Source organism: Choloepus didactylus, chromosome X (genome assembly GCF_015220235.1).
Source record: "Choloepus didactylus isolate mChoDid1 chromosome X, mChoDid1.pri, whole genome shotgun sequence".
NCBI lineage: Eukaryota > Metazoa > Chordata > Mammalia > Pilosa > Megalonychidae > Choloepus > Choloepus didactylus.
The window spans coordinates 44,151,347-44,174,146 of record NC_051334.1 but is presented as its reverse complement, the minus strand read 5'-3'; the positions used below and the strand labels follow the sequence as shown (position 1 = coordinate 44,174,146).

Genomic DNA, 22,800 nt, shown 5'->3' with positions numbered 1-22,800 from the left:
GTTTTGTGGATGTACAAATTTCCAGCCAAACCATAAACTCACCTGAGACACTGCATGCTTTATTTAGGTCTTTCAGATGGAAATTATGACACTTTGTTGAAGTTAATGTTCACATGTTTGTTTTTCTTCACTAGAATATAAGCTACTGAAGGTCAAAGGCAGTCACCCTTTGGTGAGTGCTTGATGAAGAGAAGGGACACTTATTTGATGGAGTTGTTTAGGGCTATGGTGGACAAATGGCTTAGCTAGATGAACTCTTGAGATCTTCTCTAGCCTTGTGACCTCCAACTGCCCACTTCTAGTTGTGTGAGATATTATACGTGAAGTGTTAAAAATTTCTTACCCTTACAGTATATGTTCTTCCTCCAACTCTGTCTCTGGCTTCTAAAACCAAAACATTAGCCCCATGTTCAGCCAAGAGTTTGGCAGCAGACAATCCTAAAGGGAATCAAAATAGAGGAACATATTAACACATAAATGCTAAACATCCAAGATTTAACCAGGTCTACACGTAAAATGAATATATTCATTTTGCTGTCTTTCTAATAAATTCTGGTCACACTGTGATTAACTGAGTCATCAATTTTATTATATATCATGAGAGATTCCAAAATGACTAGTTTGGTCATCTTGCATTTCAGGTTGGTGGACAGAGAGAAAAAATGAAATACTTAATTTAAAAATACATATTTTGTTTTCCCATGATAGTCAAATCATAGTAGGGAGAATTTATTGAACTCCTAAATCAATCCCTATCCTGTCCCTCTTTGCAGAAATCCTGACTGCATAAACAGGAGAGTATATTTCCTTGCCTACATAAGCCCTTAGTGTCTCTGTGCTTTTCTCAACTTAAAAATCCTTTATAATAACCTCCTATGATTTATATCTGTAATGTATGTTTGCTATATCTTGTTTCCCCACTAGATTCTAAGTTACCAAAGGGTAGGAACCATGCTTCATACTTTTTATGTTGGCTCAAACAAAGCTGTGTACAAGTTTTCACCTGTAAATAAAAGTTTTCATAAAAGATAGAAGATCTTAAACACAATATAGTAATATGGGAAAAGTAGAGAAAATGTTGTGGATTAACATCTTATCAAAGATGCATGCTATCAACTTGACTTACTGCTGATATTAACCTTGATTACCTGGTTGAAGTAGTATTTGTCAAGTATGTCCACTGTAAAATTACTCCCCCCCCCCAACTTTCCGTACTTTTTTGAAGGAAGTTACCAGGTACAGCCCATACTTAAGGAATAGGAAGTTATGCTCTACCATCTTGAGGGTGGAGTGTCTACATAAACTATTTAGAATTATTTTGCACAGGTTAGTTGCCTATTTTCCCCCATTTATTTATTTATTCAAGTATTTATTTATATCAGTACAGATTCATAGATTTTTTTTTTATACTTTGAGTTACAATCCAATACTACTTAATTTATTTTGTTGCTTAAACTGTTCCAGCTTTGGCCATTGAGAGCTCTTTCAGTGACTCCTGTGTCCCTTTGACATACCCCCATCATTGTGTGTGATGTGTGTGTGTGTGTGAGAGAGAGAGATCGAGAGAGAGAGAGAGAGAGAGAGAGATCGAGAGAGAGAGAGAGAGAGAGAGATACATTTCCTTACTTTCTGACACTACAAGATGTTCCAGGCTTATCTTGTATATTCCTTGCCCCAGTCCTATAATCAGTCATTTCTCTAAGGAGCCTGGGTTCCTTTTAATGGGGAATAATATTAGAAACCAAGATCTGGGCTCTAGGCATGCTTCTTACTACTGGGCTATCATTGCTTCTAAGACATCTCAGGTGACAGAGCAAGGAAATATATGTGTATATAAACTTATTTTTAAATCTACATTTACTTGTGTACTTCAAATGCTGTCTTAGTACTTAGTTATCTTTACATTCCTCACCCCCTACACACAAAAAATGAAGCGAAGATGCACGTAATACAAGGGGAAAACCATGAAAATATTAGGGTGAAAGAGAAATAAGAATGACATTAGAGATAAGATTAGTAAAATGATACCAATGATGCCTAAATATATATACAGGTGGTTGAATAATACACAGAGAGGACCTATTGAAACTGATAGGACCTATTGCAATAATTTGGCGGTTCATGTCTAATGGCATATCCCTAAAGACAAAAAGAACTGCAAACCTATTTCAGTAATCATTTAACTGATGATACTGTTATTATTATTCTGAAGCTGCTATATATATAGTGCAGGAAAAAGCAAATGAATAGTCAAGTTGGTGTCATTAAGAACCAGGAATTTTAGTGTGGAAGTAAGGAAGTTCAGATGTAAGAACAATGAGATTAAGTAAAAACCGTGTAGTCCTAAATACCCTTATGGTGAATGTTCTTCCTCCAACTCTGGATATATTCTGTCTTTAAAAATGACATGTTTCTTTATACTACCCAGAGACAAGGCCTGGAAAAAATAACCTACCCAGTAGCAATGAACACTCCCAACATTCAGACTGTGGTTTCTAAAAAATAAATTCTCACTAAAATGAACCATGGCTCATCCCCTATTCTAGGTCTATGGCAGAAAATGTACAAGATGAGCCTAGAACATCAAGTCAGGCAAGGAGGCTTTTCAGAAACAACCAAGATTGCATCAAAAAAGATTCAGGAGCCAATCTGAATAGAGCCCCACTGGCCAAATATGGAGCTGTTTGAGTATCAAATAAAGATAAAAACTGCCATAGTTTAAATTCATTAGTTCATAATAATACTAAACAAACAAACATAAAAATTCTATTGGCCACCTATGGAGAATGCTAAGGAACTAACTTATTATTCTGAAAAATGATAAACAAAGGAAAAGAATCTAACATCCATCCAATCTTTCTTATTTGCACTGAATCTTAAAGCAAACAAATAGCTGATAAGGGGAAATTTCTCTGTATAAAAGCATTCTAGTTAATAAATGAAGGCAGAAATAATTACAATATCAGCATTCTGCAGCCCTTAATGAATTAATGGAGCTAGTGTAATGATTGTCAATGGCTGCTAACATTTTTTCAAAAAAAAGATATCTGGCTCCTGATGGAAGCATACTCTACCACCTATGAAGTACTTTAAAAAAAGAGAGAGAAGAGAAATAAAACAACTTAAATCCAAATGTGATCAGGCCTCTAGATATGATACTTAGGGGACAGAGGAATATCTTTAATAACACCACTGAGATGCAATCAACACAATCCAGATTGTGGGAAATTGAATTATACAGGACTGCCCTGTTTTACTTTTTTTTAAAAAAAAAAAAAAAAAAACTGCCTACTCCTGCTCTCTGTCCCCTTTATCCTTCACAGGTGTTTCCTACAATACATCTCTTTACAAAGTCTAATTCTGTCGTGGTGTCTGCGTCTCAGAGGACCCAAATTGACACAGTATTCTGTTCATATAGAGAATGGCATGGAATATACCAGGACAAAATTAAGAATGAATTTGAGCCTATAAGGTGTAAAATGCATGGAGTCTCAACTATTATGTCCAACACTGCTATTGGCTATCTTTGTATGACCTTTTAACCCCTTCAAGTACACTACACTTACATTGCTGGAATCCATCAAAGATTTAGGTATGAAACAAATATTTGGAATCTGTTCATCAAGGAAAGACATCTCACGACAGTTTAAATAAATTCAATACAACGTCTGTGAATCTTTGTGCATTCTGTTTTCTGGGACTAAGCCAAAGGCATCTTTTACTGACTGATATAAAAAAGGAATGAAGGTGTGATGAAAAACATGTTTATACATAAATCTTTGTTCTTATGTCTAATTATTTATTCAGGATTAAGTCCTAGACGGGAGCTTACTAATCAAAAGATATGAATACTTTTTAGGTTCAAAGTATTAGTCCATATTTAAAAACAGAGAAACTCAAATGCAGCAAGATTTATTTCTTGTTCCCTAAAATCAAGCTAACTATAAACCAATTAGATAGATAAATACACCCGAGGGTTTACTACAATTATTCTGGTAGCTCCTTCCCTAAGGAGGAGAAACTCACTCTCTACATGTTGCCTAAGGTGGTTTGGAATACCAGAGGTGGCTTTGAACACCAGCAGCAAGTAGAACCTGTAGCGATCATGGCCGTGGAAACAGCCTCGCAGTTGGTTTAGTACTGTACATCCTACAGAGCAATGTCACATGCTTTTCCTTGCTGCCTCTCACAACCACCTTTTGGAGTAGATCTCATTATCTCCATATTCCAGATGAAGAAATCAAGTGCCTGATATGACCACAACAAATTCCCCTCAAAAGCAAGGGATTTTACTTCTCAGGCCCTCCCTTGGCTCTTTAATAAAATCTAATCTAATATGTAATGCTAAACAAGTTTGGTGAGTGACATTCAGTGTCAATAATAAATCCTATTCAGGAGACTCAAAGGGGAGGTGGGAGCAGGGCTACCTGAGCCAGTACAATGACCACACCAGTGGCAAAGGTCACTTTGCAGTTTGTCATTTAAGGATATAACCAAATAAAATTTAAAAAACGGACAAAAATGGTTGTTTGTGCATTACAGGAAAATGATAGGCATTAACTCAGCAAGGAAAGTTTAAACTCTTAGTTTAAGAAATAAGGAAAGTGCTTAAACATTTAAAAATGATTCTCCTAGGATGTTGAATAAAATGGGGTGATAATGTTTCAATTTGCATGTTTACTGTAAAGAAGACCCTGACGGGAAACTCCCATGACTATTTCAAGGTTAGAAAATATAAAATATGAAAGTAAAAGCAAGATACCTTAGGAAAACTGTTATATCTGACTACTCAGTAAGTCATGAATAAAGCACAGGCAAACACTTGTGGTCCAGAAAGGCTTTTCTAACTTAATAACTGTGGCTGTCTGTTGATTTGAATGGAAAAAAACTAAGGTGATGCCTACTTCAAGACATGTCTTAGATTATACTCAACTTTTTTGTACTTGTTCCATGTGTTGATGTGCATTCTACCCTCCCCTCACCATTATAAAATTGAATGATCACTTAAAGAAAAAAATTATATCTCAGTTGTCAACTCCACATATCCTTTTACTGGCTTTTTGCCATAATCTTTCAAAAATATTTATTCTTAGTTTTTTTGTTTGTTTTTGTAAGAGCAGTAAGATTTGTTAGGGGAAAAAAAGTTAGTAAATCAGACAGCAAGTCACCAAATACAATGTAGCCACCCTAAAAATAGATTTTATAATCAAAAATTAGTATTTCACATTTATTATGAAAAGAGAAAATCTCATATAAAATCTCTTATTTCATTTGATTCCAAAGAAATATAGATTAGTCAAAACTAAGAGTGCTGTGGGCTATAGCTCTTCATTTATTTTATTTTGTATCATTTAGTGGCCATCCAGAGTGATTAGAAGAAACTTGCTCCCCAGGGAGAACCCTATCCCCAAGATAAGGAAAAGGTTTTATTCAGTAGTATGCTGGTAAGTGCTTAACAACCAACTGGGGTTGTGGGGCACCTGACTGGGTTTCCATGGTTTATATACGCTCCCGCCATGGTTGGTTTCAAACTACCAATATGATTTCAAGCTACCAATGTGATGTCACTGAACCTGGAGTTGGGAAGAGATGCACATAGTCCCTGTGAAACTGTAAGAACTGGCTCCAACATACCACTGGTTGCAGTGATAGACTCTTGGCCTCAGGGACCCTAAGAAGTCAGAAAGAGTGAGGGTAAAGAACTTAGAGAGGGGGAGTCTGTCTATTAAATCAGCAAGTGTTTATGATATTCATTGGGTTGTACAGGATGAGAGGCCTCCTTGGAAAGGAGCCACTGAGCCTGTCTTTCAAGGGGTCTAGTGTCCACAGTCTGTGATTATCCCACCTGTGTGTTTAAGAGATGTAAGTGGGCATTGGCAGGATCTTCCCTGTGCACTTAGAGCTCTTCTCCCAAACCATGGCAAACAGTGCTCATTGGGAGGAAAAGAGACCAGGACGCCAGAACATCCTATGGTTTTCTATGAGAGTAAAGAGTCCAGATAAGCTACATTCACAACGTCTGCTAAAGCCTTGTGTTACTTAGAATCTCATCCCTTTCAACATGCAAAAACCTGAAAACAGGGAAATATCGGATCAAGATACAGGCAAATCTTTAAATCACTTTGCAATAAATATTTTAAGTAGGGATAATGAGTTTTAAACAATTCAAATCCTCTCCTGATTATTCTCTCTTCAATTGTTTGGGTTCTACAGAAACCAAAATAAAGTAGAGAGGATAATGTGTTGACTAGGGAGGTCAAAAAAAAAAAAACCGTGGGTAAGATGATATATGCAGACAGCATTAATGTTGCCATGGCAACTTCAAACCAAGCTCCAGCTTCTTACCGCCACTGCCCATGGAAACTGTGTTCTCATCAATTTTGCAGTACTTCCCACATTCTGAGATGGTTACTATTTAGGAAATAATTTTACTCACATAGCCTACCTGGAGCAGGAATTCTTTCCTGCAATGAAGCCTTCCAGGAAATGATCCTTTGCTTTCCAGGATATAAATCTCAGGTATCCTATCACTATCACCATGGAACCCAGTATCCACAATTACCCCTCCCTGTCTTCGCTACCTCGTAAAAGGCCCTTTCCTTTACCTTCCTTCTTCAAGCACATCCTCATCTACCCTATTATAGGAAAAAAAGAGAATTTCCTCCATTTGACTCAAGCCTTCCTTTTCTGTTCCTGTGTTATTTCTGATATTCCTTCTGCAACAAAATGCTCTGTACCTGGTATCTCCATTTCTTCACCAGAACAAACCTTGAAATGTAAGCATTCCTCAAGAAAAATGTCCAGTAATGTAACATATTTCTCATGAAAAATGTCCACAATGACAGTAGAAAAATTTACACTATCAATGTGGACAAGTGATAATAGTCACATATTCCGTCCTTGTTACTCTGATTTATTTTTCTTCTTGGCATGCATGACCACCTGACACATTACAGATACAGATTTTTGGGGTATATTGTTTATATGCACCCCCAATAGACTTAAGCCCCCAGTAGGATATTTACTTGTTTTTTGTTCACTACTGTATCTCCAGAGCCTTGTATAGTGCCTGGAACACAGTGAATGCTCAGGAAATGTTTTTTTTAATCATTTATTAATGAACAAATGCGGTCTACTTCAGAGGTTGCAATTCAAAAACTCTCACAAATTCAATGGTACATGTCCTACTGAAGAACATTCACAGTTAAAAAACAAAACAAAAAATCCCTGGAATGACTTGGCCAAACAAAACGTGCCTGAGGCAGGCTCCCATTTGATTCTCCCCATATTAATGTGTGCGAGCTCCCACTATATGGTGTTTTGGAATCATACTCTGCCACAGCACGTGTGACAATCTTAGGAAAGTTTCTTCTGTTTTTTCAACTGTAAAAGGGGTTAATAATCATCACCTCCTTGGTCATTGATGTGAAGATTAAATAAGGTAACACATGTAGTTACTAAGCTAAGTGCCTGGCATGTGGTAAGTGCCCTATTAATATGAATTGTCATTATTGCCATTATCTTTAAGGTCACTGATGATCTCCTTCTTTCTAAGGCTCATGGTTTTGTTTCAATTCTTAAACCCCTTTATGCTGTACTTGGGTATTGCTGATCACTTATTTGAAACTTCACCTTCTTCCTTAACCTCCAGAACTCTACTTTCACAGTTATGATTTCTGAAACTCAGCATTTCCTAAAGGGTGTTCTGAGGAAAGGTACTTCCTTGGTATGTACTACAAGATTTATCAGCAGTAAACCTTGAAGAGGGGGAAATAGAGCATTCACCATTTTTCCAAACCTCAAACCCATTTTTCACCAAGCATCCCAGGGAACTTCTATCTCTGTCTTGGCTTTCTTTTAGGCTCTTCTTTATCTACAAAGTCTCAGAGAACCAAAGTTGCCATCCACCCAGTTCCAGCCACTACACTGTGGCTTTTTTTCTTTTAAAGATGGTGATCTTTCTGGCATAACTCAATAAACTGTAAGGTAATACCCCCAACCTATCCATCCTTCTCCAGAGAATTCCCATTCTCTGACTCCAGGAGAGACCATTTATGTAGCAATAATGATTTTTAAAAAGCCAAAGAAAAGTGTATCACTTCTCAAAACTTGTCACTATGAAAACGGCAATACATTGATCAACTCTGGAACAAATTTACAAAATCAAATTTCCAACTGAAAAGTAATGTACACACATATGATTTGATGTGTTGCTCTGGAAACAAAGGTACTACTCCCTCAGACCTGCCTTCACAAATCAAGCAACCTCCACCACCTGAGTTTCAAACAACCATGACCTTGCCAAAGAATTCCACATTTCTAAATAAACCCTCAATCCAGCCTCAGTGCAGTATTTCAGATACGGTCAGTATAAGCATACAATTTCCCTACAACTCTGGTTCTTCTGTCACCTAACACCACCTCTTCCTCTTACTCTCTTATCATTTCTGAGTATTTCCCACATGGTCAAGGTGTTGGTAGCAATAGGAGTTCAAGGAAAAGTAATAACATAAGAACAGCAGCAGGTATACGGGTAGTGCTTACCATGTAACAGACAACGTTACAGACATTTTTGAAGCAAAACTATGAGGCAGGTACTAGTATTAAACCAAGTTTATAGATTTGGAACTGGGGCAGTGAGAGATTAAACAATTTGCCCGGTCATATACCTACTTCTAAGTGTCAGAAACATAACTTGAACTCCAGAGTCTGTGCCTTGTAGCTTTATAAATGTAATTGTGGAGTGATATAAACACATTATCTAGTCCAGTGCGTTCCAGACTGTAATAGTGGTACAGACAGGGTGTTATGAGTAGGGGTGGGGAGCACTTAAGTCAGTTTGCCTGGGGTGATTTGGGAAGGCTTCCTGAAGAATGTTGGAGTCACTGGCTTGAAAACCATGCTTAATGGTGAAACAAGGGTAGCATTAAAGTCAGAAACAAGATAGACATTCCTTCCATGGCCAGTTATATTTAATATTATTTGGCAAGTACTAGCCAATGCCATTAGATAGCAGAGAAAAAATGAGGCATAAAAATTAGAGAAGAGATAAAATGATCATAATTTGTAGATAAAAGAAGCCTATTCTGGAAAACTAAAGAGAAATAACAAAAGAAAGAAACAAGAAGAGAATTCAAGAAGGAATAAGGTATCTAGTCCAAAAATTAATATAAAAAATAGTCACCCTATATACAATCAGTTGTTATATATAATTAGGGAAAAGAGTTCATTTCTAATAGCAACATGAATGATAACATATTTAGAAATGAACTCAACAAGAGCACTGCAGATGAAAAAATCTTGAAAATCACTGAAAGACACAAAAGAAGATTGGAAAGATAGCCCTTATTTTTGGATAGGAAGAAACAGTGTTATAAAGATCTCAATTCTCCCAAATTAATCTACACATTGAATGAAATCTCAATAGAATATGACTCTACTTTTCTTTAAATTAGAGACCCTGATTCTGAAGTTCGTGTTGAAAAATAACATGGTGGACTTGCCAAGAAATTCTTGAAAAAGTAGCATAATGAATGGGTACTAGCCCAACCTTTCATTAAAAGATATTACAAAACTACAGTAAAAAGATTGGTGCTGGTACAGAATTAAATAGAAAGATAAATGCAAGAGAATATGATCTAGAAATAGACTGAATTACACAAATCAGTAGTAAATGAATGGTATTGGGACATCTGACATTGAGAGAGGAAAAAAGTAAAGCAGAATCTCTCCCTAACTCTTCATTCTAAATAAGGCAGCCACAAAAGGACAAATATTGTATGTTCCCACTGATATGAAATAAATAGAATAAGCAAATTCATAGAATCAGAAACTAGAATACTGGTTACCAGGGGCTGGGGTGGGTGTAGGGAATGGGAAGTTAATGCTTAATTGGTATAGAGTTTCTGTTTCGGGTGACGGAAAAATTTGGGTAATGGATGGTGGTAATGGTAGCACAACATTATGAATGTAATTAATGCTATACATTTGAATGTGATTAAATGGGGAAATTTTAGGTTGTATACACGTTACTAGAATAAAAGTTTTAAAAAACCATAGAAATGTACAACATAAACAGTGAACATTAATGTACACTACAGTAACAAAGGTACCACACTAATGCAAAGTGTTAAAAATAGGGAAAACTCTCTGAGTGAGGGGGCATATTTCCGCATGATTTTTCTATAACCCACAACTTCTCTAATAAAAAATTTAAATGTAAAAACAACATAAAAGAACTAGAATAAAACAGCAGAATTTAAAAAAAAAATGATATCCTTGGAGTAAAGAATACCTTCTGTGAAAGACACAAAACCCAGAAGCCATAAGAGAAAAAATGTCTGCAACAGTTGACAAAGGATTAATTTCTTCAAAATTTAAAAAGTTTTCATAAATCAATGACTAAAAAAACCAAGTAAACTTTTAAAATGGGTAAAGAATGTGAATGTAAACTTCACAGAAATACAAATATCTTTCAATGTAAGGGTGCTCAATCTCACTCATAACTGGACAAATTTTAATTAAAATAAGAGACCATTTTGACTTATTGGATTAAAGAATAAAGAAAATTAAATATAGTGTTGGACTGAGTATGAAAAAAACAGATTCTCGTATACTGCTGTTTGCAAAGTAAAGTGATCCAACCTTGCTGGCATTACCTATCCAAACTGTAAACGCACAACCCTTTGATCCAGCAAGTCCATTCCTAGCAAGCTCTCCTACATATAAATTCACACATGTATACAAAGAGTTACATACAAGGATGTGGTAAAAGCATTCTGTGAAATACTACACAACTATTTAAAAGAATAAAAGTTCTTTGAAATATCTAAGGTGAATATAATAATAGTATTCACCCATTATAGAATTTAGAAAAAAAAAGAATGTACTTCCATACTTGCACAGGAGATATCTGAAAAAATATACAATAAATTGTATCATGGCAGTTATCTTTTGGGGTAGACTGCTAGGGGTCTAGGATAGAAGGAAGATTAATTTTTCATTATATGCTTGTTTGAGCTGTTTTAATCCACATACATGTGTTTCACATAGAACCCACCATATATGCAAAGACAAAGCTACTCCACAAATATTAATGAAGAGAAACATTATTTTTCCTCTTAAAAGGTTACAATTATAGCCTATAGATATATGAAGTATGGCCCATCTTCATGAGAAGCATCTAGGTAATGAAAAGCAGCAAGTACTTATTTTTATACCTTCACAAATATCATTAACCCAGCTAAATTCATTCATTCATTCATTCAACAAATAACATTGTGCTCCTACTAAGTCCCAGGCTCTGTCCTAGGTACTGTGGATACAGTGGTGAATATAATCAAGTCCCTGTCCTCATGAAGTTTACATTCAGTAAGGGAGAGAGAAAAACATATAGAAACAAATAAGTGTTATGAAATTGTAAGGAAATGTGAAGTGCTATGAAAATAAATAAGCAGAATAAGGGAAGTGAGATATAAGTGGGGCATGCTCTTTTGGATAACATCACCAGTAAAAACACCTCAGAGGTGCACTCAGAGGTGGCATTAAGGCAGAGACCTTAATGAAGTAAGGAAGCAAGACATGCAAGTATCTGGAGAAGACAGGAGCAAGCTGGATGTGCTTAGAAAAAGAGCAATAAAGCCATCATAGCCAAAGGAGAACAAGTAAGATGAGGTCAGAGAAGTAAGCAGAGACCAAATCATGTAGAGCCTTGTAGTCAATGGCAGACTCTGGGCTTTGGTCAAAGCATGATAGGGAGCCCCCGGGGGTTTATAAGTAGGGGAGTGAATTGATCTTCTTTTAACTTTTTAAAAGATCATCCTTGTTTCTGTGGAGAGAACAGACGGTAAAGGAGCAAAAGAGGAAGGGAGCAGAGAGACTAGTTAAGAGGCAATAATCTGGGCAAGAGACAATGGTGGTTTGAACAAGGGTAAAAGACCACAAAAAAATGGCTTGGACAAGGGTGGCAATGGTTGCAGTGGTGGGAAGTGGTCAGATTCAGAACATATTTTGTGGCTACAGCCAACAGAACTTGCACTTGAATGAATGGATGTAGTGTATGACAAAAAGAGAGGGGTTAAAAATAGCTCCAAGGTTTTTGACCAGAGCAACTGGCTAAATGATGGTGCCATTTACTAAGTTGAAAAGTGCCAGGGGAAATATCAAGCGTCCTGTTTTAGACATATTTAGTTTGAGATGCCTAAATGAAGTAAATGTACATTATGAACTTCTTGAGAACAGAAATCTGTTATACATCTTTGCATTTCTAGAATAAAACCTGCCATGTTGTAGGTGCTCTACAAATGTTTGTTGAATAGAAGAATCACATACTAAGAAAGCAAAACCATGCTCATTTGTTTGAGAGAAACATGGAAGTTTCTAATGTTACTTTGATACTATGTATCTCAAGCAACTAAGAACGATTGACAAGGATGGGGTGCCAGGTCATTTTAACCCTTATGCCTAAGTAAATCAGCAGAGTCTAAAACACTACTAGTATGTTTTCTGAGCTTTGAACCAGTATTGTGCCTTGTCCCCTGTACATAAAACCATTAATTGATATCATCTATTTACCTCCCTATCTATCATCTTATCTCTATATCTCTGTATCTCTAGCCATTTGTATTCTTTACTTCCTTTCAGAGAAATAATTCTCTACTTTTGTCCATGCAAAATCTTCTAATCCCTTTGATAAACTAAAGACAATGCTGTCTCAAATGATAAATAGATGAAAGCTAACAATTAACTTCAATTTGCCCTGAATTCGACAGACTCGTTGTCTAGACAGTCCTAACTTATTTGATTATTGTGCAGCATTCATCTTCACTTTAGATAAATGGATCTCACCCAAGTTAGGGAATGCAATTACCCCTTAATTCATTATTCACCCCATTCTTCCACTGAAACTTAAAATACCCCAGGGTCACTCCACACTGCTGTCCTAAGGTTCTGTATACTGGGATGGGCTGTAAGTTAAAGCAGTAGTTCGCTAGTTTTATGGAACCCTAGTCCTCAAAATGCTTCAGGGAAAAAAGCATCAATGTTCATGGAAGTTGAGAAACTTTATTCTGTTTCTCCTGGGAAATGCATGGTGCACAGTGGCATATGAAAAGCACTGAGAAGTCCTGCAGTGAAGAGACCTGTTTAACTCAGCATTTTCCTACCTCCTGACTTAAAAAGAAAAACTGTACCTCAGACACTTTTGGAAAGCTGGTTTAAACTCTTATGAGATCCTTCAAATAGCTATAATAATAAACTCCCACGGACAGGGTCCTGAGTGAACAATGCCTAGAACACAAACTGGGAGTGTTGAAGCAAAACTTTAGTGTAGCTACGGCTTATGCTCTGTTGGCTCTCCCAGTCTTCCCTCTTTATTCCTAAAACTGACATTTTCTTCAACTTTGATGTTCATCACCACCTATGAATGTGTATAGCATGCATTACATATTAAAATTTTTAATGATAATTCTCTATTATTTAGCAAACTGGTTGCTTGTCAACAGAATTATTAAATAACTCCACATTTGGCCTCTTGCACTGAACACTGAAGAAAATAAAAAGTACAGTCGAACATCAGTTCATACTAGAGTTTTAGAATCAATGCTCCCGAAGCAGGAAAACAGAGTAAAAATCATAAATTCTGCAAAAAGCACATACTGAGTACTCAATCAATATTTATTGAATGAATGAATGAATGAACGAATACATGCAGGTATACAAGAGAAAGGTCTTTAACTTAAGCCACAGCTCATAGCTAATTCATTTAGTCTGGAAAGTCACCTTAAAGGTCATCTTCACCACATTTCAGAATTTATCTAAAATCCACAATACTTCTGTCAACCATCACTTCCTCCATGAAATCCTTTCCTCATCGCACATCTCCTCTAGGTAGAACTAACTGCTGTCTTCTCTGTGTTGCCGCTGGATCCCTGAACCTACTTCAAGTAACAACAGCACTTTAAAATCATATTGTAACCTCTGCTATACAAAGGGACCACATGCCTCACACAGGTCACTGGATAGACAAATGGACTGATAGATAAACAAGGGAATACCCTCAGACTCAAACATCCCTCTTCAATTTGGGCCCTAAGTTTGTCAAATGCCTTCAATGACCAAAGATCTTTATAAGTTATTACAAATGCATTTTAAATCAAGAATGCATACTTGATATTTATGACTTCACTTCAATATGTAAAATCTTTAAATACCAATCTTGGAAAACTACTAAAAGAAATCATGCCAGTCTCCACAGCCTTCCATTTCCTTCTCCAATGTTGTCTCCCTACATTCTTGCTTTTCAAAACATGCCAAGTTCATTTTTCTATTCATTGTGGCCTTAATGCAGGAAAAGCAGGGGCCTTATTTTTCAGCCTGAATGCTTTGACTGTTTTTATCATGGTCTGTTTACAAACTTATTACTAGTATCAGTCTAATGGCCTAACAAATACTTAAGAGTTCTTATTTTCCATCACTTCTGTGAAGTCTCAGTATCAGCCCAAAATATTTTACACTACAAGATTCTGAAGAGGTTTCCATAACATCCGATGTTGGCCTGCTGCAAAAAAAAAAAAAAAAAAAAAAAATTTCTATGTGTAAAAGTAAGCATTTTTTAGTGAAAAGGTCCATAGCTTTCATCAAGTTTCCACAGGAACATTTGATCCAAAAGTTTAAGAACCACTGATTTAATCTCTTAAAAAATCTCTACATATTAAACTAAAACATGCTAGGAATAAGCTTTTCAAAAAGGAAATAAATTCTTCACGTGAAAGTCATTTATTTAATAGAGTGTCCCATATTGTTAAATTTAAATGTTCCCAAAGCAGTAACTTCCCATTTAATATATTCTAATATATAAATTACAGTAACCCAACAGTCACTAAATTCTATGGCATCAAGCCTCAAAGTAAAGCAGTTATAAGGCTCACCGCAATTCTACTGATGAGCCCATAAAGCAAGTCCAGTGAGGTGGGGTACAAAAGGAACACTGTCAATATTTTAGGGGTTCTGGGTCAAATTATGCCACTAGGAACTGTGGCATGTGGTAATTCACTTGACCATTCTGAGCCTCCATTTTGGTCCCTTTGAGCTCTTAACAAGCTACGAATCTGTGACCCTCAGACATGGTTAATACGTGATTAACTCAACTCTCAAAGCTTATCATCTGGTTTTTATGTTCTTATTGACATTCTTACCTAATCAATCAATTAAATATCGTTATAAAATGGGGCATTGTTGACCTTGCCTGGCAACAACTAAAAAGGGGATTTTAAACTAAGATTCAGAGAAGTCAGAGGGACGGTATGAATGAGAGCCTGTGGGGAGACCCAGGGCCTGATTTAAGGTAGTGTAGGGTATCATTATGAGGGATGATGCAAACCAAACGTTGAGGGAGGGTCCGAAAGAGCAAGCTGAAGAGGCAAACTTCACAAGGCAAACTATTTACTAAAAAAGATACCGGAAAATATATCACATATAACTTAATCCAACCTCCTAATTTTATAGGTGAAAAAACCATGCTTCAAAGACTTTAAAGTGCCCCCATTCACAATGCTAGATTACAACAGAATAAAATAGATTGTTCAAAGGAGAATACAAATTTCTGGTAAAAATATAAAATATTTTTCACAATAAAGGGAAAAAACAGTCCTAAAATCAACTTATCTCAAATGCTCACAACAGTTAGAAAATACAAATAAACTTCTTTTGATTCGTTGTGTCAAATTTTAATGACAAACTTAAAATGAAAAGAAACTGTCATTATGAAATATGTCCATCTCATACATGCAAGTAAATTCATTAAACAAGTATTTATTAGGTGTCTACACTTTATAACACAGGACTAGGGACTCTTTTGAGCCCCTTTATGTGATATAAAACTGTAAAACAGCCTCAGTCTTTCTTGGTACACCTGAATATAAATATTGGCAAAATGTTTCACATGTTAAAGTGTGTATATGCCATACCAGCACAAAGACTATATAACCCAATACTCACTAATAATGGGCTTCCACATTTCTTTTTCTCAATTATAAGTCTCTGTAATTCATGGAATTATTCTATACTCAGACCTATTGTTAAATATATTTTTCACATTAGCTGAGGATTATATATTAGTTCAAATCAATTAGTATTGGTTAGATGCTAAAATTGCCCATTAAATGTCAGCCAAACCCAAAAGCTCATTCAACTACGAAGATTTCAAAAACTCAGAACCCAAATAAATTTAATTCTGGTACTCTTTATTCAACATAAAAATGTTTATAAAATAAAAGAATTCTGGTTTGTTTTTGATGGAAAAAAAAACATAAAATGAGGCAAAGAAGTACCCTAAAAGGCACAAAACTAATGCTAAGCCTGCACTAAACCTTTACTTAATCACTACAAAACCACACAGTATGTGCTGCCAAATTCTTGGTTAAAATGCCTAAAACAGTCCTAGCAGAAATCATGCTTATGGGTAATGTATTTCAGCAAAAAGGGAAATTGTGGTAGATTGTGGGCTCAATTGTCGGAACTCAGGGTATTAATCATTTTCTTGCAAAATGGCTTCTCTGTTTCAAATGACAAGAAAGATTCAATCCCTGCTGATTTTAGACAGCACTGAGTTCTAGGCAGCTAATGCTTTCAATTCTTTTAGTAGAGCCTGGCTTGTGGACAAAAATATAAGTGAATTCTATTGCTTAGACACTATTCATAAAGATCTCTTTGTACATGACACTTGGAATTTAATTTCAAAAGACATGAAAAAAGCTCTCTATTCACCCGACACCATTCAGCATTATGACTAAGGTGTTTTCAGTGTGCACTCACAAACCATTCATAGTTCACAAAGATGCAAAAATCACAGGCAGACAAGGCAAACTGGGGTCATCTCAACGGTTCCCTGGATCCCATCCTAGAGTCATAGGGCAGTTACTTCCATTCCCTGGAGCTCTCACGACTGGCTTAAATTAAACACTGCCCTTCTATGCCCTTTCATGACTCTGTATCCTACCTCCCCTTTTCTCTCCTATTTGGTATGTTTTTCCATCTTCTTAACCTACCTGCTAAAATCCTACTTATCTCTTAAAGTCCCAACACTTTGTTCATATTTATAATTTTAAGATTTACCTCACTGTATTAATGTAAATTATTTGCCCACTTGATTACTTTCCTCTGAGAAGACAAGAGGCATCTTATGACCAGGGACACTACTTATTCATCTTTAAATACTTTTTTCCCAGTGATCTAGTCATGGCCTAGCAGAGAGCAGAGGTACCCAAAAATGCTTGAACAAGTCTAGGAAGCAGAGCAGTCTGTACTTGTAATGAGTTGCTTTGAGGGTTAGAGCAGTCTCTTTCCCTGAATATGTTCAAAGATACAGCCAGATAATCACTAAGGGGATGATGTCAAGAGGATTAAAATCTAAGGTGATTAGACTGGATTGCCTTTTAAAAACCCTTTGGCCTAAAGACTCCAAAATTCCAAACAGACCCATGAAGGAAGCATGCATTTGTCCCCTGGAGTTGTGGGTTTTTCCCTCCTTTTCCTGTTTTTTACTCTCTCTAAAGACAGCCGTTTCAGAAATGCTTAGCTAAGGACAATTTTTAAAAATCTCATGCTGCTGGTTTTCTGTCATTTGTTACATCTGTCAGCTCGTGAGTAAGAGCTAACATGTAAAGTCAGTGAGTGAACCATTTTCCTTGAAATAATGTCAAGAAATAGAGACAGAAAATAATTAAATGTGAAGTGTCAGGTGCAGATAATCAATGAGAGCCAGAGTGATCAAGGAAAGGATTTTTAAGCAGGTACTGAAGAATAGAGAGGATGTAAACGGTCAGAGGCGCACTTATCTGTTAAGGAAAACAGTTAACAGGGATGGCATGAGGGTATAAACATGGAGAGTAGAAGAGAGCAGTGTGTCTATAGCTCTGGTCTATGTTGGGGAACAGTGGGAAATGCCACTTGTCCAACAAAGTGGGGCCAGATAGTTGGGGGCACACTGGGGAGGGCAGGATTCTTGAGAGACTGATAACAGGAGACCACTGAAGGTCCTGAGTAGAGGAGTAAGGTGATGAAAAAAAGCGTTTAAGAAAAATTAAGTATGGGAGAACACTGCAGGACGGACATGAAGGGTGAGCCTGAAGTAAAGGGTGGCTACTGAGAAGGTGGACCTATACAGGTAGGCTTAGGGGATCAAGGGTCTGAATGGGGGTGGGAGGAATGTTTTCACTGGGAATGGAGAAATAGGATAGCCCAAAGAAGGGGTTAAAAGGATCTGGTGACCAGGTGTAGAAGATGAAAGAAAAGGATGTGTCAAAATGATGGGAAGGATAGTGGCACCAAGAACAGAGCCAAGGAATGAGGAAGAGAAGCTGAGTTAGAGGGGAAGGTAACTATGGGGAAGATAAGCTATGGGAGGAAGAGAAGGGAGAGAAAGAAAGTTCAAAAGTTCGGGAGAAAGAAAAGGAACAAATTAGGGACTTAAGGATTCTCTATGGATAAGGGAAATCTGAAGTCGTGGAATGAGAAAGGTGATAATTAGCTGAACCTCAAGGCCCTTTCAAAATGAGAAGCCTGCAAGAATATGAGCACAATGAAAGGAATAGAAAAGGAGTAATCAGTGTGAGATAAAGATTCAGGATCCAATAGTGTCAAAGAAAATATGAAAGAAGTTTCCAAAAGGAAGGGATGAAGGATGAGGGAAAACGGCCAAAGCACGTTAAAGATACCACTATACTTCTTAAAAAGGAGCAGGGTTTTTTCTCCTTTCAACTGCTAACATCACATCTAAAATTATTTATTTGGTGGGTGGACAGCAAAAAGGATTTTATGGCTGTAAGACATGCTCTATTTTATGGTTTTTAATGACAGAAAAGGCAGGAGATATACTAAGATGTTACTGTTCTTTCTGCAAAGATAGCTAAACAATAAAAGAATTCTGTTAATATTGATTGATTTTGAGTAATATTTAGAAAGTGTACCCTTCTCAGAGCTATTTTGTTATATAAAAGGAATAGTGCTGTAGAGTACAAATATTGATCACATATTATAAATGTGTGGGTAACACCAAAGTGTACACGTCCTGATGATAGTTATAGGAAAAGCATTTAAAATTGACACAGGGAATATTATATAACTCATAAAATTTGCACACACAAGCGATGTGTTTCTGAGTTCTCAAGAATTCTTGGCAAGTGATGCTTCTCACCTGCTCATGTATACCCCTTCTATGACCAAGGCTTACTCGTGAACCAGGCTTACATCTACTTTCATTTTAGTTGTGAACCATATAGGAAGGCACCAAAGACACAAAGCAATGCTACTGGTCAGTTTTGATATTAAAATCACTTGGATCTGACTGATAGAGATGACATTAGAGGAATCCAAGTGCCTTCTCCACTGTCACTGGTAATTGAAGCTGGCCCCTTGAATAGGGGTACAAATTACTGTGTAAGAAATGCCCTCTACTTCCCCCAAATGGAAATGAACAAATTAATAATTAATAAGGCAATGGACAGATCCAGGTTTTGTGAGGTTTGAAGCTTATATAATTTGAGGTGCTCTCTTTAAGAACAAAGAATACGAAATCGCTAATCCACAATTCAGTATGAAACTGATTATTCAGAATGAGTATCAGAAGGGGTCTGCAGTTGTAAAGCCATAATGCCTAAGGTTCATCAGCTACATGGTAAATTTGCCTCTGCTAGTGACTAAGTACCAGGAGGAAAATGTGGAAAGAGAGAAAGAGCAAGTTATCAGGCAAAGGGAAAAACAAAGACAAAATGTTAAGGAATACTGGAGCCCAGAACAATAAAAAGACAGGAATAAAATCCCAGAAAGAACCCTGAAGTATGGAATATGGATAGATGAATGGAGATGGGTGAAGAGACAGAATTCCTAATCAATTTACACAGCTCATTATCACTATATTTATTTTCTAGTGATTCATAATCACATTCCTTCCTGCAGGCTTGCTTGAAGGACCAGGTTTTGGAAATACCAAACCACATCATCGCAGGCACTCAACAAGTGTTTTTAAATGATTGAGAGAAGGGAAACAAGGGAAACAAGGAAAACATTCCATTTTCTTACTCTCCACCAAGATCTACTTTCCTCTGATGCTCCAACCTATATGCATGTTTTTGCTGGCACTGGTCGGAGTTTTCAAAGAACATTTCATGCTAATCTAATCTCTGTTCTAGTGATTAAGACTCCTTATCCTTAACAGTCCAAGTTAAAAGCTATCTCCACCCAAAATTAATGTGCAAGCATGTTCAGAGCCTCCTCAAAAATATTATACATAAAAAATGGCTCCTGTGGGGTCATCCTACTTACCACCCCACCCCCCATGTTCTCTCTCCTTCCTTTTAAATCAGATTCTGCAGGTATATCTCAGAAATTATTAACACTCCCCCCCCACCCCCATCCCAGGGAACAGGTCACTGCGATTTTAGCTAGGGCTGAACACATGATTCCTAAATTGCATGGTGACAATTTAACAAATCAATCATGATGAGGCTTCCAGAAAAATACTCAAACACCTCATGAACCACTCACTTGGTCAGTCATAAACCCATGCTAGAACCCCGGTAACCTAGGCCTGGCCAGCCAGGTGGCTCACCACAGGACAAGGTTCAGTCAATGGGAGCTCCTAGTTGAAAGACACTAGTGTCTTACTGAAAGACACAAGAGGGCAATCTGATGTGCCCTCGGCCCCTGCTTCACTAAGGGATTCCCTTTGGACAATAAATGCTCTACATCTTCCTGCAAGTTCTAAAGAACTGTAGTAGGTTAAAACTAAGAGTTCACCCCTCTCTCCTTTCTTGCTACCTTTCTCTGAACATTTCTGCCACCTTCCCTCTTCACCTACCAAATTTTCTAAGGAAAAGTGCTTAGAGAAGAGGACTGGAATGCTACTACTACCTCAATACTACAAAAATCGTTATGGTGATGTTCTGTTTAGAGCAAAGGATGTGAAATCAGTGAGGTGCAGCAGCCACCTCAGGAATTAAGAGTGTAGGTTTTAAATTGTAGAATCTGGTTTAGCCACTTCTCAGCTCAGAGATTTGACCCCAGTAGTTAGTTATTTCAACTCCCCAGGCCGTAGTTTCTTGGTCTTGTAAATGGGGATGAGAACAATACCCACCTCACAGGACTGTTGAGAATTTAGAAAATCCACATAAAGGCTAAATGCAACTTTACAGCAATAGCTAATTAAATATTAATATTTAAGAGTAGTAGTAAAATGATTATTTCTGCTTCCCCTAGTTCACACCGCCAGCAAAACTGGCCCAACCCCACTTTGATCTCGCAGAACCCGGGGCCGGCTGCTAGCACACCCTCGCAGGCACTAGAGAGACCCCCAAACGCCACCGGCGCCACTGCACGTCGCCTCCCTCCCTCAACTCCGGGTCTGCCAGGGCCCCTCAGGCCACCACTACAGTCCACACTGACCTGAGATGCCGCCTCCTATCACGACTACGTCGAACATGTGGCTCGCCATACTCGCCTTCTCCTGACTCGCCATGCTCTGCTTGCGACTCTCCGGGGGCGTGGGTATAGGACTGGGGCCGGCCGAGGGCGGGGCAGACCCTTGTACTGACATTCGGGAGGAGCTGGGCGTTGAAGGCGGGGCGGGCCCTTGGACAGACACGATGGAGGGGTTCGCGGGCGTAGTAGGTGCTTGTAAGGAATCCCGGGGAGAGCCGGGCATCCGGGGCGGAGCGAACCCTTGGAAGGACTCTCGGGGGGAGCTCGGGAGCGGGGCGGGGCCCTGTACTGACCCTTGGGAGCAGCTCGAGGGCGTAGCAGGTACTGGTACCGAATCCTGGGAGCTGAGTAGCGAGGGCGGGGTGGACTCTTGGATTGACAGTCGGGAGGACCCCGGGGGCGCTGAGAGTCCTCGTAAGGAACTCCAAGGGGCGCCGAGTATCAAGGGCAGGCCGGGCCCCCGGGCCCGGCTCGTTCCGGTGTCGGTTTCCGAGTTGGAAGCTGGGGTGGCCCCAGTGGAAAATCCCTGGTCGGTGGCAGACATGGGGATCTGGTCGCTCAGGCCCTGGGTGCTGAAGCCCACGGGGCCAGACTTGGAGTTGGGTTGGGAGGGCGACGTGCTGAAGCGCCAGTGGTTGGCCGCGTCCGGGGAGGACATGCTCGACCAGGAGCTGGAAAACGAACGGGAGACTGTCCTCCACTCGGAGTAGATACTCCACTCGGAAGGGTCTGGGCCTAGGCCGGGAGACGGGCCCAAAGCCTGGGCAGCGGTGCCCCGGCCTGCGGGCGCGCGCTCTGCCTCGCGTCCACACCCTCTGTCGCCGAGGGGTGCTGGCGAGCTTTGAGCGTTCATGGTTAGGGATCGCACGCGGGGGCGGTGTTCAGTTCTCCCGCCCCTACCCCCACGGACACTCGCTCCGCCCCAGCCCCTACCCCCACGGACACTCGCTCCGCCCCAGTCCGAACTCTCAGGAAGCCCCGCAGCGGGGAGCCCGGCCCACTCCGGGTGGGGAGACAAATAAGGTGGCGCGGAATGGTTCGGCTATCTCCCGCCCAGAGTGGTCGGGCGACGCCACCCAAGGGGGACGTGGTGACCAGAGGAGAGTGAGGTAGTAGGAGTGGATGCGTGGGGATCTCAACCTGGTGGTTTTCTTCTTATTCTTTAACTGAAAAAAGAGGCTGCGCCGGGGTGGGCTTGGGGAAGCTGCTGTTTGAAGGAAGTGGACCCACAGGGCAGGGTCGCGGGGCCGCCACTACACTTGGTAGGGTCCCTTTGTGACATCACACGGGTCCCGATGAGGTCTGCGCAGTAGCGCACCCTTCCTG

The 22,800-nt window shown here is 38.8% G+C and overlaps 1 protein-coding gene across 1 annotated transcript in view; it reads right to left on the bottom strand.

Moving 5' to 3' along the window:
• MAOA (monoamine oxidase A) overlaps positions 1-22,209 on the bottom strand; it is an 89,505-nt gene extending 67,296 nt beyond the window's left edge. The window contains exons 1-2 of the mRNA XM_037821982.1: positions 21,439-22,209; positions 344-438 (exon numbers count right to left, since the gene is read on the bottom strand). Of these exons, the coding sequence (XP_037677910.1) occupies positions 344-438; positions 21,439-22,132 (789 nt within the window). The 5' untranslated portion in view covers positions 22,133-22,209. The remainder of the gene's footprint in view (positions 1-343; positions 439-21,438) is intronic.
• Positions 22,210-22,800: the final 591 nt, after the last annotated feature.